The following is a 16,439-nucleotide window of genomic DNA, read 5'->3' as shown; positions in this document are numbered from 1 at the left end:
AAGGAACCTAGGACATGCGTTAGTTAGACATGGAGACTCATGCTAGCTTCGGCCAACACGTACGAGACATGGAGGAAAATGATTGGGGGATTGAACAAACTAGCCAGATTCAATGCTGCATGAGATAAATTCATATGTTCTTTCTTGACTTTGGAGGAATAAATACAAATTAGGCCGACAACTTGGGAAAGATCTAAGCAGCTACAGAGTACATTATAAATTATATAATTATATTATGGTACGTGGCATCATATTCCATACCAGCCTATAAAAACCCAAGTCGTGGAATCATGAAAAACTCGCCAATTTCCAATACTTGAGGAGGTTTCATCTGGGCTGATCATATTTGCAAAAATGCGTGGAGCTGCGAAGGAAGCTGAGATGGGGAGTTCTATTCCTCCACCTACACCTACTGAAGGTGTAACAGTTGATGATGATAATGATGAGATTAATGAGCAAAGCACCAGAAAACCAACTGCCAACAGCCTCAAGGACCGGAAACTGTCGTGGACTAAGCTCCGCCGTGTCGACTCCCTTAACTTGGAGGCCGGCACAGTTTCCGGCAAACATACCGGCGGCGGCCACGGCAACAGGGTTTGTACTAGCAAATTCTATCACTGTTACTCCACTAATCTGTTGCTGTTAATTATTTGCTTTGCCATTTAAAAAACCAGTTTATAAAAAAAAAAGGATGTGGAAAAGGCCATATTAAAATATAGTAACTATGTTTGATTTGACTACTTTTCTAAAGTTTATATTTATGTTCAGTAACATCTGAAGTGCTTCATTTCTCATAACTTACCTAATACCTCTTCTTGATTTCTTTGGCTTTTCTTTTCAATCAATTAAGAAATCATGTTTTTTTGAAACATGTTTAAAAATTTATTTCTAAAATTTGGTTTTTAAGTTCAACTGCTTTTCACTTTTAAGTGGTAAAAGGAAGGCAAACTTTTGACTTATAAGAAAGGCATAACCAAAAACCAGCCTTAGCTTTTCTTTTCTTTTCTTTTTTTTCCAATTGAAATGAGTTAATATCAAAATCAAACAACAAGAAACATAAAAGTCGAGAAGGGTTTTTTAGTTTTGGAAATTCTATAATAACGAGCTAATTTTTAGCATATATATATATCACCAAAATAAATTATATACTTCAATCTGGTATTTAATACGTATTTATCAAATTCATGGTACAGCATCTGGGATGGAAAACGACGCTGAGTTTGGCTTTCCAAAGCATAGGAATAGTATACGGAGACATTGGGACTTCCCCATTATATGTATATTCCAGTACATTTCCTGATGGAATACATAACAACGATGACCTCCTTGGAGTGTTGTCTCTGATTATCTATACCATGACTCTCTTGCCACTGATCAAATACGTCTGTATAGTCTTGTGGGCAAACGACAATGGAAATGGTAAGCAGTCTACAGAAAAAAGAGTGATGATTAGTGCTTGTTTATTGGTGAATCCTCCAGCTTATTTTGTATATTATGATGATTAATTATCTATACGATGACTCAGTTGCCATCGATCATGTGTGTCAGAATAGTCTTGTTGGCAAACGACAATGGTAATGGTCAGCAGTTTGAATAAAAAAAAATGATAGCAATTAGTGGTTGTTTTTATTGATTTTTCCTACTGCTAATTATAATTAATTAAGATAATCAAGATTAGAAAAGTATTTGTTAGGTAAGATGCTGTTTGTACTTCTTATGTGTTGAAAGATACCTTTTGCCAACCCAGCACAAAACCACGTGCTTGGAATCCTAAGCTTGGGGGGGTTTGGGGGGTTTAGTAGTTAAGTGCTGCGGAGCACTTCAAAAGTTGCCGGCTTTTGAAGTGTCTTCGCAGAGTCCATTTATCGAAACACTCATACAAAAAACTGTGAGTTATGAAAGGGAATCCTAAGCAGGGTCATTTTCTTAGGTAGAAGGCAATTTTCTGTAGCCTGGGTCTACCCTTAGGTCCCCTACCCTATTGTTTCGCTTTGACTCTTACATGAATCAGGCTTGATGGACCACGGGCACTCTGCAAGCGTTTCTAGCGGCTTTGTGTATTTTACACACCGTATAACTTTGTTTACACACGATATAATTTTATTTGCATAATGTATAATTTTAGAATAAATTTTTGTGGATCCCACACACATTAAAAATGAGGTACAAAAAGTAATTTGAACCGTATAATTTTTTTGGACCAAATCTTGACAATAAACAACTCAGGAACGATCCATCTGATAACAGCTGCTGCCCTCATCCTAGGCTTGAGGGATCTATAGTTTTGTGAGATGATTGATGTAGACTATATGTTTGGATGCTTTTGACGTGAGACTATCTACAATAGAGTCCCTTCGGTCTACAATACAAGGTTTTAGTTTGTTAGATTGGAAGCCAAAAAAGACAGGAAAGATATCTGATAATGTATACGCATAAATAAAATGATTGTTATTGTTATTTGGCGATAAGTATTAATGCTCGACATAGGTGTACTTACTATTTTTTTTCATGTAATATTATAAACATTTTCTTAAATTGTGCTTAAATGATCATGTTTGATTGGTTTTCGAGTATCAATACACATTATTTCGTCTACGTATTAATTTTCCTTAGTAAAACTATTTTGTATGTGATTTTGACTATAACCAACCTTTTATCTGTCTAATTCTTGAAATTCTAGTAAGTGTTTTTATGTTCTAGAAACTTTTTTAGATCTTTGTCAATTTTCGTGCTTTTTGTTATTGGATTGCATATAATTTATCAGGTTAAAATTTTTAAAAAAAACTCATGAGACTGTAAGAGGGGAAAACTGCCCCGGAATGGCTCTTGTTTCTCAAATACTGAGGTCAATCCAGTCAATGGTCAATTACTAATTTGAACATGATGGTGCACATCTATGTGCAGGGGGGACATTTGCGCTGTACTCCTTAATCTGTAGACATGCAAAGGTAAGCCTAATTCCAAACCAACAACCAGAGGACAAGGAAGTCTCAAATTACAAACTGGATATACCATCCAATCAGTTGAGAAGGGCTCAAAAGGTTAAGGAAACACTTGAAGGAAGCAAAGTAGCAAAAGTCATACTTGTGTTTCTCCCCATCCTTGGAACTTCAATGGTCATTGGTGATGGGATCCTCACTCCTTGCATTTCAGGTCACCGCTCTGCTTCTCTGCACATTACATATATGCACAAATGAGACATTCACTTTCATTTCTTCATCTTTCAACAAAGAATTTTAACTACACGCTTACTACGCGTGAATCATTCTTTGTTGACAATTTAATTAATGAAAAATCTCATGTTGTGATGCATGAAAAAAAATTGTCTACCTCACATGAATGACCTGGAATAGCCCAGTGATCAAGTGCAATTATTCCTCGAGTATGAAAGTGGTCTAAAGTATAAATACATCATGACACAAAGAAAAGGAATTAAAACCATGGGATTCATCAAAGAGAGTCTGAGCTTGGGTGAACTGAACAAATTGGATGAAAAAGTAAATGAGGCTGGAGTTGATGAGGAGAATTGAAAATAAATGACGATATAGTGGTAGGATGGTAGCAAAACTTTAATAGAATACCATGGTCTTAACTAGGCATTTAAGTAACTTAGCAATTTTTATGTGAACCTTTACAAACAGGGGGACTTGAGCTGACATTAACGTTACTATGTTAATCTTTTGAGTCCTGGAAAACTATTAGTATAAAAGGGACGATTCAAGCAATGTTACGCCATTCAAGCAAGAAAAATGTTACGCCATTCAAGCAATGTCCTTAATTTTGCAACATGACACTAACAGGATGTCAATTGTCCTCACTCTTGCAGTTCTTTCTGCTGTGAGCGGGATCTCATCCCTCAATCAAGGTAAGTTTTACTGATTTGACTTCCTTTTGGCCTTGCCTCTATAAACAATCACTTAAAAAAAAAATGAAACCCACTAACATGTTCTTTAACATCAACTTGCAAATTCTACTACCTGATGCTCCGCAAGTTTTAGTAAATTTAATCTTTCATTTCCAAGTAGCACACAGTTACCTGAATCGGCATTGAACCTTTTGAATGTCCAGATGCTGTTGTTGGAATATCAATTGCAATATTGATTGTTCTTTTTTCCGTTCAACGCTTTGGCACGGACAAGGTGGGCTTCTCATTCGCTCCAGCCATCTGCTTGTGGTTCCTATGCGTAGGTTTGACAGGCGTCTATAACTTATTTAAGCATGACCCTGGTGTCCTACGTGCTTTCAATCCAAAATACATATTTGATTACTTCAGAAGAAATGGTAAGAAAGGATGGAAATCCCTAGGTGGAGTTGTTCTATGCATTACAGGTCAGAGGCTAACCACATAACTCGTGTTCATTTTCCCATGTATGGCTACTGTATCCTTACTTGTAAAGAGTTACATGAAACAGGCACTGAAGCTATGTTTGCTGATTTGAGTCACTTTAGCGTGAGGGCCATTCAGGTATAATAGTCAATTATATATCATTCACCAGCAAACATGCATGTGCTATGCAAGACAAAAACAATTTTTGTGAATGTAATTCTAATTTCTAAGCTTAATGGAAAATGGCAAGAAAATGATCACCCTAGTTCTGAATTTTTCTTCTCTACAAATATCTTCTTGGCTTACCAAAGTTAAAGGTGATTGCTTGCTGGATTTCATACCAAGTTTGTAAAAGAAACCGTGTGAGGCAAAACACTGCATGTTCAGACCAGACATGGGAAGATTATTAAAAGATAGAATTACAATTTTTGTGATGCACCAACTGTTTTAGTGTGCTTAATTAACAATGGAGTTGTCTATGAATTTTTTTTTATCATAATATTGCAGATCAGTTTCTCCTGTGTGGTGTTCCCATCCCTATTGGCAACTTATATAGGTCAGGCTGCATACCTCTCGAAGTTTCCTGAAAATGTCCGCAATGCTTTCTATGACTCAGTTCCAGGCAAGTTCTTAGTGCTAGTTTTGTGAGAGCTAATCACATAATTATATGGAGACCTGATGAGTTAACACCCCTATAAATGGTTGATTTCTGTGTTGGAGTAAACAGATTCAATCTATTGGCCCACATTCGTTATAGCTCTTGCTGCGGCCATTATTGCCAGTCAAGCTATGATATCTGCAGCCTTTGCAATTATTTCTCAGGCCCTTAATCTAGGTTGTTTCCCAAGGGTTAGAGTTGTTCACACTTCTGCCAAGTATGAAGGCCAGGTTTATATTCCTGAGCTCAACCATTTCATCATGGTGGCTTGTGTTATAGTAACTGCAGCCTTCAGAACCACAGAGCAGATTGGCAATGCTTATGGTAATCTCCATAAACTTTGGATAGTGGATTAACTGAATCAAACAATATGCACTCTTTCTCACTATATTACTGGATGTGATCAACTTACATAAGTCTCAGCATTTATTTACATCGGCTATTTAGTGTTCATGCATTCTAAACTTTAGAAATCCACAACTCAGATATTTTGCACTTCTACGATCTCTTTACCTATCAGATTTATGTTTAATGGAAGATTATATATGTTATTTTATAAAAGGTGAATCATTGCATGTTGCTCTAAATTTTATGGATCTTTTGCAACTATAAATGATTTGTTATTGGTGGTTGGCTTTTTCGCAATCCAATATACACACACACATGGAAACAGACATAGTCTACAAGCATACTTTATATTTTTCAGTATATGAGTTTGCAAGTGTATGTCTCTCTGTCTGTACTCAAAATTTAAAACAAACAAGACAGTTTTTCAGAAAAACAGTACTTGCCAAGGAATGGTGGTGCTTCTTAACATGTTTCCTTTAGATTTGCATAGTCCTACATTTTCTGTTGCATCAAATAAGTAAAAGTAAGCACTAAGAAGCTGTCTTATATCCGGGAGAGAAGTGAAACATATAACTGATTTTCTGATGCAGGAATTGCAGTGGTTTCTGTAATGGTGATAACCAGTACCCTGGTTACTTTAATTATGACTTTCATATGGAAGGCAAGCATATGGTGGATAGCTCTCTTCTTTGTAGTGTTTTTTTCTACAGACACCATATATCTTTCATCTGTGCTCTCCAAATTCATAGAAGGTGGTTACCTTCCTATAACATTTTCATTCTTCTTGATGACAACTATGGCAATTTGGCATTTTGTCTACAAGGAGCGGTACATGTTTGAGCTCAACAACAAGGTATCGAGTGATTATGTGAAAGACCTGGCAAAAAACCCAGAAATAAAAAGAGTACCTGGAATTGGACTTCTGTATTCTGAACTCGTCCAGGGTATTCCACCAATATTTCCCCACTTCATTTCTAACATTCCATCGGTTCACTCAGTCGTAGTGCTGGTCTCCATAAAGTCTATTCCAATTAGTAAAGTGCCACTGGAGGAAAGGTTTCTTTTTCGACAGGTTGAGCCTAGAGATTATCGGGTGTTTCGTTGTGTAGTGAGGTATGGATACAATGACAGAATTGAGGAGCCCAATGTGTTCGAGCAGCAGCTTGTGGAGCACTTGAAGGAGTTCATCAGGCACGAGCATTTTATCCTTGAAGATGCGCGTGCAGAGCAAATGCTTGATCCAGTAAACATCCAAGATTCAGGTTTATTGATGAAAGATGGAAATTCTAAAAGATCCAGTTCACGCACTGTACCTGTCAAGGAATCGCTGCCAGAGGTACAGCAAAGTGCACCCCGAGTCTCAGCAAGTTCCATCCAGTCATTTAATGCCGCAAAATCAACCAATTCCTCAACCCAGATTGTTGCAGTGTCCAACCATCTGGGGGTTGAAGAAGAGCTACAGATTGTGCAGAGAGCCATGGATCAAGGAGTGTTTTATCTTCTTGGAGAAGCAGAAGTGGTGGCAAAACAAGAATCATCCTTCTTGAAGAAGTTTGTCGTCAATTATGCCTACAATTTCCTGCGGAAGAATGTCAGGCAAGGGGAGAAACGCTTGGAAATTCCTAGGACTCGGCTTTTAAAGGTTGGAATGGTGTATGAGGTTTAACTTCTTAAAAAACTAAATAACAGCTCTCCTTTGTAGAAAACTACATGAAAAGGAGAAAGTGATCAATTACTCTAATTGACTCCACCAAGATTCAAGCCAATGTAATACAATATAACACATGTATGATGATGTTTCTCTTATATTTGCTCATCAAAACGTCTTCTTTTTTTACTTTACCACATTAAGGAAGATATTGACTATAAATAATAAGATTGGTTCTATGCTGAAACCAAAATCCTAAAAATCAACATGGATTACCAAAGTAAGGAAAATGCAGAACCAAGCCGGAAAAATTTTACATTAGATCAACAGATGCAACATTGAGGGGGCTCTTCAATTAAGGCAGAATAATCATCAGAAGGCCATATTAGAAGCATTACAAAGCTAACCTCAACTCCAGCCGAGAGCACAAAACCGTTACCAGAAAGAAAGAAAGAGGGCAACATATGCAAGTTTCCTTCTTTATAAATCACTAAAACAGATTAGCTCTAGTAAGAGAAGTGAAATATTTCTCAGAAACCTCTCTGCATGCATTTGTCACCACATGCCAAATACTCAAAGCATTTGGAAATCAGCACTATCCCAAATCGTGAATTGTGGAATAGGAAACAGTGTTAGCTTTTCTAAGGAAACATTCACAATAGAACAGAGCAACAAACATGAATGAATAAACATATAAATTAGCAACACATCCACAATCCCATTTTACAGCAGCCCACCTAAAGGCACTTTCCACTGAAACCACCAATCAGCCCTTAAACTCCATTCAGGTGTTGGTACTACACATTTATCAACTCCATACATTCTTTTTTCAATTTCTCAACAGCATTTTCTTCAAATTCCAATGCCCAAGAAATATCTATATCAGTCTCCGATGACTACAAAAATCAAAATGGGATTCTGCAAAATCTACTTATTCACCTCAAAAACAGCCATAACTGTAAAGAATTCGGTTCAGTACTTTCATCAAACATGTGTTGGACTATCACTTAAAAATAACTATATTATTACTATATGACGGAGGAGACTCACCGGCTGTTGATCAACTCATGTCGCTCGAATTGCATAGGAAAAATGTGGTCAATTGATGGCGTGAATCAGTGAGGTCTTTTATACTTGTCCATATATTGTATCCCTAAAGGGAAATTTGCGGTTTTTCTCCTACTGAAGGCGTGAATTGCATACGAGATTTACGATGACGTTTTTATGCCCTTTTTTTAGGGGGGGGGGGGGGGGCAGAATTTGTTAGTGAAAATTAAAAAAAAAACTAAATACTGATGTAACGGTCAGATGTTTTGATCGAAATAAAAGAATTGATATTGCAGCTCAAGTATTTATTTATCTTAGGGCCTGTTTGGAACCTGAGTTTTTTGGGAGTTTGTCTAAAACTTTACTGTAGTGCACTGTAGAAGTTTTTGAAAAAATTTTGTAGAAGTTTTTGTAAGGTGAAAATTTTTTTTGTAGAAGTTTTTGTAAGGTAAAAAATTTTGTAGGAATTTTTGTAAAATGAAAAACTTTTTTGATTCCTTTTCTTTTTTTTTTTTCTTTCTTTTTCTCTTTCTCTTTCTTTTTCTTTTTCTTTCTTTCCTTTTTCTTTTCTTTTCTCTCTTCTCTTCTTCTTCCTTTTTCTTCTTCTTCGTTCTGTGTAGCCTCCCCGTTCCCTCCCAGCACCGACCCCTTCTCCCGCCACCCCTCTCCACCCTTTCCCCTTTTCCTCCCCTCTGCCTTCCCACTCCCTCCCCCGCCACCCCCCTCTGCCCCGCCACCCCCTCCTCCTGCCACTCCCCCTGCCCTTTCCCAACTTGATGACCCCCTCCCCCCGGCACCCCCCTCTGCCGCGACCCCTTCCCCCTGCCCCAGCGCGACCCCTCCCCCCTGCCCCAGCGCGACCCCCTCTCCCCGCCCCCCCTCTCTGCCAGCAACCCCTTCCCCCCGCCACCCCCCTCTACCATTTCCCCAACCCGACCCAGGCACCACCCCCCGTCCTTTCCCCAGCCCTCCCCCCTCCCCCCCTGCTGTTTCCCCAGCATGCGCCTTCTCCATAGCCATCAACAAGCCATGTGCATCTCCGCACGATGGGGGACAAAACGGCGGTGGTGGTTGACACCGGTGGTGGTGGCGGGTTGGGATGGGGGTGGAGGAAGAAAAAAAGGGAAAGGAATTTTTTGTGTGTGTTGATTTTTTTTTTTTTTTGTGTTATTGGTATTTTGAAGTGTGTAGGTAAAAAATTTTGAGAAGATTTTTTGGAGTTCCTGTAGCAAAAGTTGTTAAAAAACCTGTAGGTAAAAAACTTGGCCAAAAAACTAGCTTCCAAACAGGCCCTTAGTTATAATATGTATATCCCTTTTTTGCCTTGTTTTCTGTAAAAACAAATACCACACACTCACTATTTGGAATTTCACATTATTTTTTCCAAATTCTCTTAGAAGGCATTTCTTCTTATTTTTGGCATGATTTAGTTTGGATTTTTATCCATCAATAATCTTCATGCTTTTAAATCTTTTCTGTTTTTGTGCGAAGAAAAAAGTTCGATAAATAAATTGAAATGAAAATGGATAGAATTTGAATACGAACCATATAAGAAAATTTTTTTAACAAGATAACAAAATTATGAACTGAAAACTTTATGCTAGCCTTTGTATCAATTAATTTATAGTTCAGGTTAAATGAAGTTTACGGTATTTTTGATTGGTTGTACACCTTAAGTAAATAATGAGTACAATAAAAGGATAATTTGTAAATGTGATAAAACGTTTTGCAAATTTCCCATGTTTTTTTTTCGAGAACAGTCTTTTAAAAGTCAATTTTGTATACACTATCACAATTGAATGCATAACAGAGATATAAAATTTAAATTATTTTAGATTAGTTGTCATGCATTCAAATTTAATAGTGTATATACTGTCAATATATATAAATTAATTTATCTTTTAAACGACATCTCATACTTATTGTTTGTCCTAAATAATTTTGGTATTTTTTAAACTCTGTTTTATGTTCTCTTTCTTTTCTTTTCTTTTCTTTTTTTTTTTGTGCGCAAGAAGTTAAATGAATCGAAAAAGTATACAAGTAGTAAGGGTAATTATGTCTAAAACCACATTAGTTAATCTCAACAAATTGGGTTTTTTTTTAACTAATGAAGTTCATAACCTGCATATTCAATAATTGGCATCATATATTAGGATATATATTTGGTTTTCAAAAGTCCACAACCACGACACGTTTATAACATTAGGATATATGTTCAAAAGTTGATAATCACGACAAGTTGAAGGCGCTCCAATGATTGTAAGACTCGTAACATTTTGTGAACCAAGTTAAGGATCATACTAACTTTTGCAATGTACTTTCTCCATTCCATTGAAAAGATTCTACTTTCTCTTTTTTAGTTATCTCAAAATATCTGTTGTGTTTGACATTTCTAATTATTTTATACTCTAAAATCTGTTTTATACCCTTCATTAAAGGTTAATTCAATTTTGTTCCCTCAAACTATACACGAAATCCCACTTCAATCCCTGAACTTCAAAATGAGATACTTAAATCCCTAAACTACAAACTATGTTTTAGTTACGTAAAATCGGTGATGGAATCAAAAAACTTGACGGTGTATTAGGAGTGTGAACATCACCCTCCTATAGCATGACTGTGTAAGTGTTACAAACTAAAAAAAATAGGGACACAAAAGTGATTTCATCTTTTGTAAGTGTTATAAACCAAAAAAAGGACATAAAAGCAATTCCATCTTTTTCTTTTTTTTTTTTTCCTTTTTTTCGTCTTCCATCATGCCCTTTTCTCAACTTTTCCAACCAATATCAAGAAAAAAAGGATGGAGTTCACTAAAAAGAACCCAACCAATTGATGCAGTAGACAACCTCCTTTCCTTCCCCCATAGTTGTCGCTCACTCTCCAGTTTTTCTTCCCTAAGTAGCATTATCACCAACAGCAGTAGCTTCTTCGTCGAATCCGAAGTGTTGCCGAAGTTTGACCCAACCCAAGTGGTAGAAGTGTTCGTTTGTGATAAGTATATATCTTACGTGTTTTTAAGTGTGTTTTATTAGTTAATTTTGATGTGTTTTAGTCACTTTTATAGCTAATTAACTAGGATTTTAATGAAAATGTACATTCTGTGATTTAAGTGATTAAAAATTCATTTCTATGGATTTTAATGGTGAAAACTTCATGTTTTTGTAGGTTTAGTGATTTAATCATCAAAGGAAGTGAATTGAGAATATATTTGGATGATTATTGATAATTTGAAATAGTTTAAAGAAGACAAGAAGTGCAAAGATGAAATGCAAGCAAGAACAAAAGAAATGCAAGTTTTCCAGATTTGACACATCATGGTATTTCGGCTATATCTTAAGTTACATGCATCGGATTGAAGTGACTTTTATACCATTTTGAAGTTAAGAGATATATCTACATTTGGTAAGAAGACATAAAAAATCCAGTTCAGTCATTTTCCTTGTCAAAATGTCAAAATACAGAAGTGCATGTGCATGGTCGAAAGCTCTGAAACATAGCTCTGTTTTCACACTACTTTCCAGCTCTACTCCAGACAAGAATTTCGGCTACACATGTTCAAGGGATCTTTTGAAAGAAAAAAGGAGCTTTATATCTTGTATAAAAAAAATCACTTTTTGATTCTCTTCACACTAGAGATGTAAGAATCATTAGAAAGAGAGAATAAGACATTAGAAGTAGTTCTAATCAGATTTTAGCATGAGAGCTTAGTTTTAAGTCTTGTCTTGTTCTCTCTAACTAGAACAATTTGTGAGAACAATTGGAGACTTCATTGTACAACTTATTTTGTTGAAGAAATCGAAGATCATTGGGAGCTTCTTCACTTCTTGGCTAAGCTTTCTTTAGCTATCTTTTTACTTGTGATTCAATATGTGTTCATGCAATGAATCTATATTCTTTCTTGTTATTTATCATATGAGTAACTAAACTTCTAGATTTAGGGAGTAGATGAAACTTATGACTACTTGCTATGAGTTAAATATCATTTACACTTGTTACATTTTGTATTAACTTGTTTATTTATGCATGCTTATCACTTGTTGTTACTTAATCACTAATAGCAAGTTATTAGTTGTTATTATTCAATGAAAGTTGGTAATAATGGTGGAACAACATAAATAGAGATTAAGTAGTAGACTCATGAGAATAGAGATACACTTAAATGGATTAAACTTGCATTTCATGAAGGAACAATAGTAGATCTAGTTATTCACCATGAGAATAGAGAAAACTAGTATAGTTTAGGCCATTTCATCATGAGAATGAGATTTGGTAATATTGGAAATGAATTCCTAGTTAAACAAGAGTTGTAACAAGAGCTAAATTTATTTGCTTGTATCTTATATGCCATAAGTGGAATCTATATCCCTAAACTTAAATATTTAGTGAATTTTCTCCATTGTTATCTTGCAAGTTATCTAGTTAAAACTAGTTAGATAGTAGGAATTACCATTTCTCATGTGTTAATTGATTATTAGTCTAAATAATTGTGTAAGTAAGGCTTTAGTACTTGTAAAGTTACTCCCTGTGGGATCGACCCGATATTTGCTCTAAACTACTAATTTGACCTGTATACTTACAGTCAAAATGAGTATATTTTGGAAGTAAATTTGTACTCATATCTAAAACCCGTTAAGTTTTTGACGCCGTTGCCAAGGAGCGGCAATATTAGGGTTTAACAATTTTTATTAATTTAGAAATTTCCTATATTAGTTAGTTAAACTTGTTTATAGTTAAGTTAGAATTTTTATTAGTTTTTGTGAAATAATTACTACATAATCTCTTTTATTTTTGTTTGTAGTGTATGCATCAAGTTTACGGGTAGTCGCATCTTTTGATCAGGAAATTGAAAGGACACTACGTAGACAAAGAAGGCATACACCACAACAAGAAGAAGAAGAGGTGCAAGAACGAATAGAGGGAATTGCTATAGAACTACCTTTTGAAGACGAAATGGCAGAAAATGAAGCAAATAAACGAGCTTTTAGGGATTTTGCTCTAGCGGGAACTCGAGGATCTCAAATAAGTATAGCACAGCCGTCGGTAAACTCTAATAATTTTGAGATTAAACCATCACTTATTCAAATGGCTCAACAATCTCAATTTGGAGGTAACGCCGTAAAGGATTCAAATGCACACTTAGCCACATTTTTTGAGATATGTGATATTATTAAAATGAATGGAGTTAATAAGAATGCTATACGGCTAAGGTTGTTCCCATTTTCCCTATGAGATAAAGTTAAAATTTGGCTGCACTCTCATGCTCCTAATACTTTCATTACTTGGGATGATTTGTCTAGAACATTCTTGAATAAGTACTTCCCATTAGGTAAAATGGCTAAACTTAGAATGGATATTACTAACTTTAGTCAATTAGATGGTGAATCATTATATGAAGTATGGGAAATGTTTAGAGATTTGCCTCGCAAATGTCCACACTATGGATTTTTCGATTGGCTAATTGTACAAATCTTCTATAATGGTTTATCCTTTTCTACTAAAACGACTATTGATGCAGCCGCATGTGGAGTTTTGATGGCAAAATCACCTCAAGAAACTCAAGGTTTGATAGAGAAAATGGCGGCAAATAATTATCAATGGGCTAATGAAAGAGGTAACCCAAAGTGCCAAGTAGGTATGATGGAGATGGATGCTATCAATATACTTAGTACCCAAATGAGCAATATGATGAAAGTGTTAAGTAGACAAACCGGATGTGGTTCAAGTTTATCTAATGTACATGTGGCTTGTCGTTCCATGTACAGAGGTGATTATGATACTAACGAATGTGTTGATCTTGAGCAGGTTCAATTTGTTAATAATTACAATAGGAATATTCAAAATAACCTATACTCAAATACATACAATCCGGGGTGGAGAAATCATCCAAAATTTGGGTGGAAAGATCAAAGGCAACCCTCAAAGGTTGACTAATCCGCCGGGAGTCCAATCAAGACAACTACAGACGAATATTAAATCGGCTTAGGAGATAGCGGTGGAGAAGTTAACTAAGGGTACTTCGGAGAGATTTGAGAGAATTGAAGGGAGATTGGACCAATTGACCGGGATGTATAGAAATCTAGAGGTTCAAATAGGTCAAATTTCCAATTCAATCAATAATAGAAACCGTGAAGAATTGCCTAGTAAAATCGAAGTCAACCCGATAGAGCATGTCAATGCTATCACTCTTAGAAGTGGTAAAATGGTTGAGGGACCTAACTCTGATAATTCAAGTAGTGAAAAAGATAAAGTGCAAATAATTGAAAGAGTGAAAGAAAGCCAAAGTGATCATGTTGTTATTGATATAGATGTACCTGCTCCCAATTTAAATTCTAATATGATTTCTTTTCCTTACAGGTTGAAGAAAGATGGGAAGGATCGGGAGTTTGAAAAGTTCTTCAAAATTTTTAAATAATTGCACATTAACATTCCTTTCATTGATGCTATTGCATAGATTCTCTCTTATACATGTTTCTTGAAGGATATCATGTCAAAAAAGAGGAAAATTGTAGATAATGAGATGATAGTATTAATGGAAGAGTGTAGTGCATTAATTTAGAACAAACTCCCTCCTAAATTGAAAGATGCAGAAGTTTTTCTATTCCCTGTACTATTGGTTAGCTACATTTTTCTAATGCTTTATATGATTTACGTGCAAGTATGTCACTTGTGCCTTTATCGGTTGATTGGAAGTTGGGACTTCAAGAGTTGAAAGTTACCAATATCGCATTACAGTTGGTGGATCAGTCAATTATACATCCAATTGATATTTTAGAAAATGTGCTCATAAGGGCAACACAATCTATTATACCTATGAATTTTATTGTTTTAGACATTGAGAAAGATGTGAAAATGTCAATTATCTAGGAATACCGTTTTTAGCTACTACACGAACTATAATTGATGTGAAAAAAGGTAAACTTATATTTTGGATTAATGGTGAGGAATTGGAATTTAATTTGATTAATAAAGATGGGGGTATAGAGTGTATTACTCTTGTTTTTAATATGCCATGTGACTAAAGGATTAACCAGGAAATGAATGAAAAAGTCAAATCTATACATTTTCTTGGTACTAATTTTTATGGTATAAGAGCAAGGGAGGCGAGGACAAGGACAGAAGTTTGCTTAATAAGTTCGCCATTCCATGAAGGAATAGACGAGAAAGGCAAGCGAATTATATTCCAAGGTGAAGTCAAGCCTTTACATGACAAGTCTAATACTCTTCCTTGGCATTTGAGGAAGTTGGACTATGGAGACCGATGCATGCTCATCACACGGTGCAATGGCCTAGGAGTTTTGACCCGTGGGGAAAAAATCACTCCCTAATATTCTAAAATGATTCGATTTTTTTTAGTCTAGCCAACGACCATAAACAAAAGCGCTAGTTGGAAGGCAACCCAATGTTTGAGTTATATATAATAATTTGGTATGATTTTGTGTTTAATACGTGTATTTAAATTAGTTTGTTGTTTTTGTATTATAGGTTTGGTAAACGGAAACAAAGATGACTATTTGAAACTGAAAAGGCGAAATTTGATCAAGGAACTTAACTCTCGATTAGCGTTAAAGGTGTTCGTTAAAAAGGGATAAAATGCATGTTTTGATCATTTTACATGTGCATGCAATAATATTTTTCACAAAAAAAAAAAGATTTAGGATGCATTTTGAGAATTTGGGGGTAAAAGTCTCATTTTTGGAAAGTTGCAAATTTCTGCAGTTTTTCTGCAGACATTGAAAACGCGACTCAATACACAACTAAAGGTCGTGTTTTCCTAACTTGTGTATTCGATTCTGCTGCTACAACACAGAATACACGAGTATCAGAAATACATGACCACAAGTCGCGTATTCCATCCTCACGTATTTCATTATGTACCCTCAACAAAGAACAAGCGACCATTAGAAAAACTCGACTTCAGGTCGCGCATTTAGTGGTCACGTATTCGGTTCTGCGCCAACATAAAAGAAAACGCGACCTCAAGTTGCGTTTTGAGGTCGCGTATTGTCCCTCAAGGTTTAAAACCAGAAAACGTGAAGGAGCTCTCCTTCACTCTTTTCTTCATCTTCCTCGCGTTTTCTCTCCACCAAAACACAAACAATTCACACACTTTCATTTTTACTCCATATTTTTGCTAAAAATCATCAACCCAACACCTCTTGATCATCTTATAGCCTTTCTAATTGATTAAAATCCAAAAAAAAAACAACTACAAATCGGTTTTTAAGAAATTTGGGGCTAGAGTTCTTAGTTTGCAATTTCTTTAATTGGAGATCAATTGGAATGATTTTTATAGGGCTTTTTGCATAATCATCATCTCCAAACATCCTTCTACGTGATTGAGATAAATCTCTTCATCAATTCTGTGGCGACCCCACTTCCCCCTGAGGCGAACCAAAGGGTTGGCGGGCCGT

The 16,439-nt window shown here is 35.8% G+C and overlaps 1 protein-coding gene, 1 long non-coding RNA gene and 1 other non-coding gene across 4 annotated transcripts; 1 reads left to right on the top strand and 2 right to left on the bottom strand.

Moving 5' to 3' along the window:
• The first annotated feature begins 212 nt into the window (after nt 1-212).
• LOC113689823 (potassium transporter 5-like) lies at nt 213-7,175 on the top strand. The gene is made up of 9 exons (XM_027207613.2): nt 213-594; nt 1,194-1,419; nt 2,905-3,153; nt 3,827-3,865; nt 4,069-4,329; nt 4,413-4,465; nt 4,835-4,949; nt 5,055-5,309; nt 5,924-7,175. The coding sequence occupies exons 1-9, from the start codon at nt 355-357 to the stop codon at nt 6,997-6,999; spliced, it is 2,514 nt and encodes an 837-aa protein (XP_027063414.1). The 5' UTR covers nt 213-354; the 3' UTR covers nt 7,000-7,175.
• On the bottom strand, nt 1,333-8,213 carry LOC140007725 (uncharacterized). 2 transcript variants are annotated; one of them, XR_011815098.1, is made up of 4 exons: nt 8,032-8,213; nt 4,037-6,912; nt 3,085-3,170; nt 1,333-1,428 (listed from the first exon to the last, which is right to left on the bottom strand). It is a non-coding gene; the product is annotated as an uncharacterized lncRNA (long non-coding RNA). The 2 variants fall into 2 exon arrangements; XR_011815097.1 differs by lacking the exon at nt 1,333-1,428 and having other exon boundaries at nt 2,989-3,170.
• A 5,152-nt stretch (nt 8,214-13,365) lies between these two features.
• LOC113691207 (small nucleolar RNA R71) lies at nt 13,366-13,472 on the bottom strand. Its single transcript, XR_003448618.1, has one exon. It is a non-coding gene; the product is annotated as a small nucleolar RNA R71 (small nucleolar RNA).
• Nucleotides 13,473-16,439: the final 2,967 nt, after the last annotated feature.

Source organism: Coffea arabica, chromosome 5c (assembly GCF_036785885.1).
Source record: "Coffea arabica cultivar ET-39 chromosome 5c, Coffea Arabica ET-39 HiFi, whole genome shotgun sequence".
NCBI classification, from domain to species: Eukaryota; Viridiplantae; Streptophyta; class Magnoliopsida; order Gentianales; family Rubiaceae; genus Coffea; species Coffea arabica.
The sequence above is the reverse complement of the archived record's forward strand: the minus strand, read 5'-3'. Positions and strand labels throughout refer to the sequence as shown.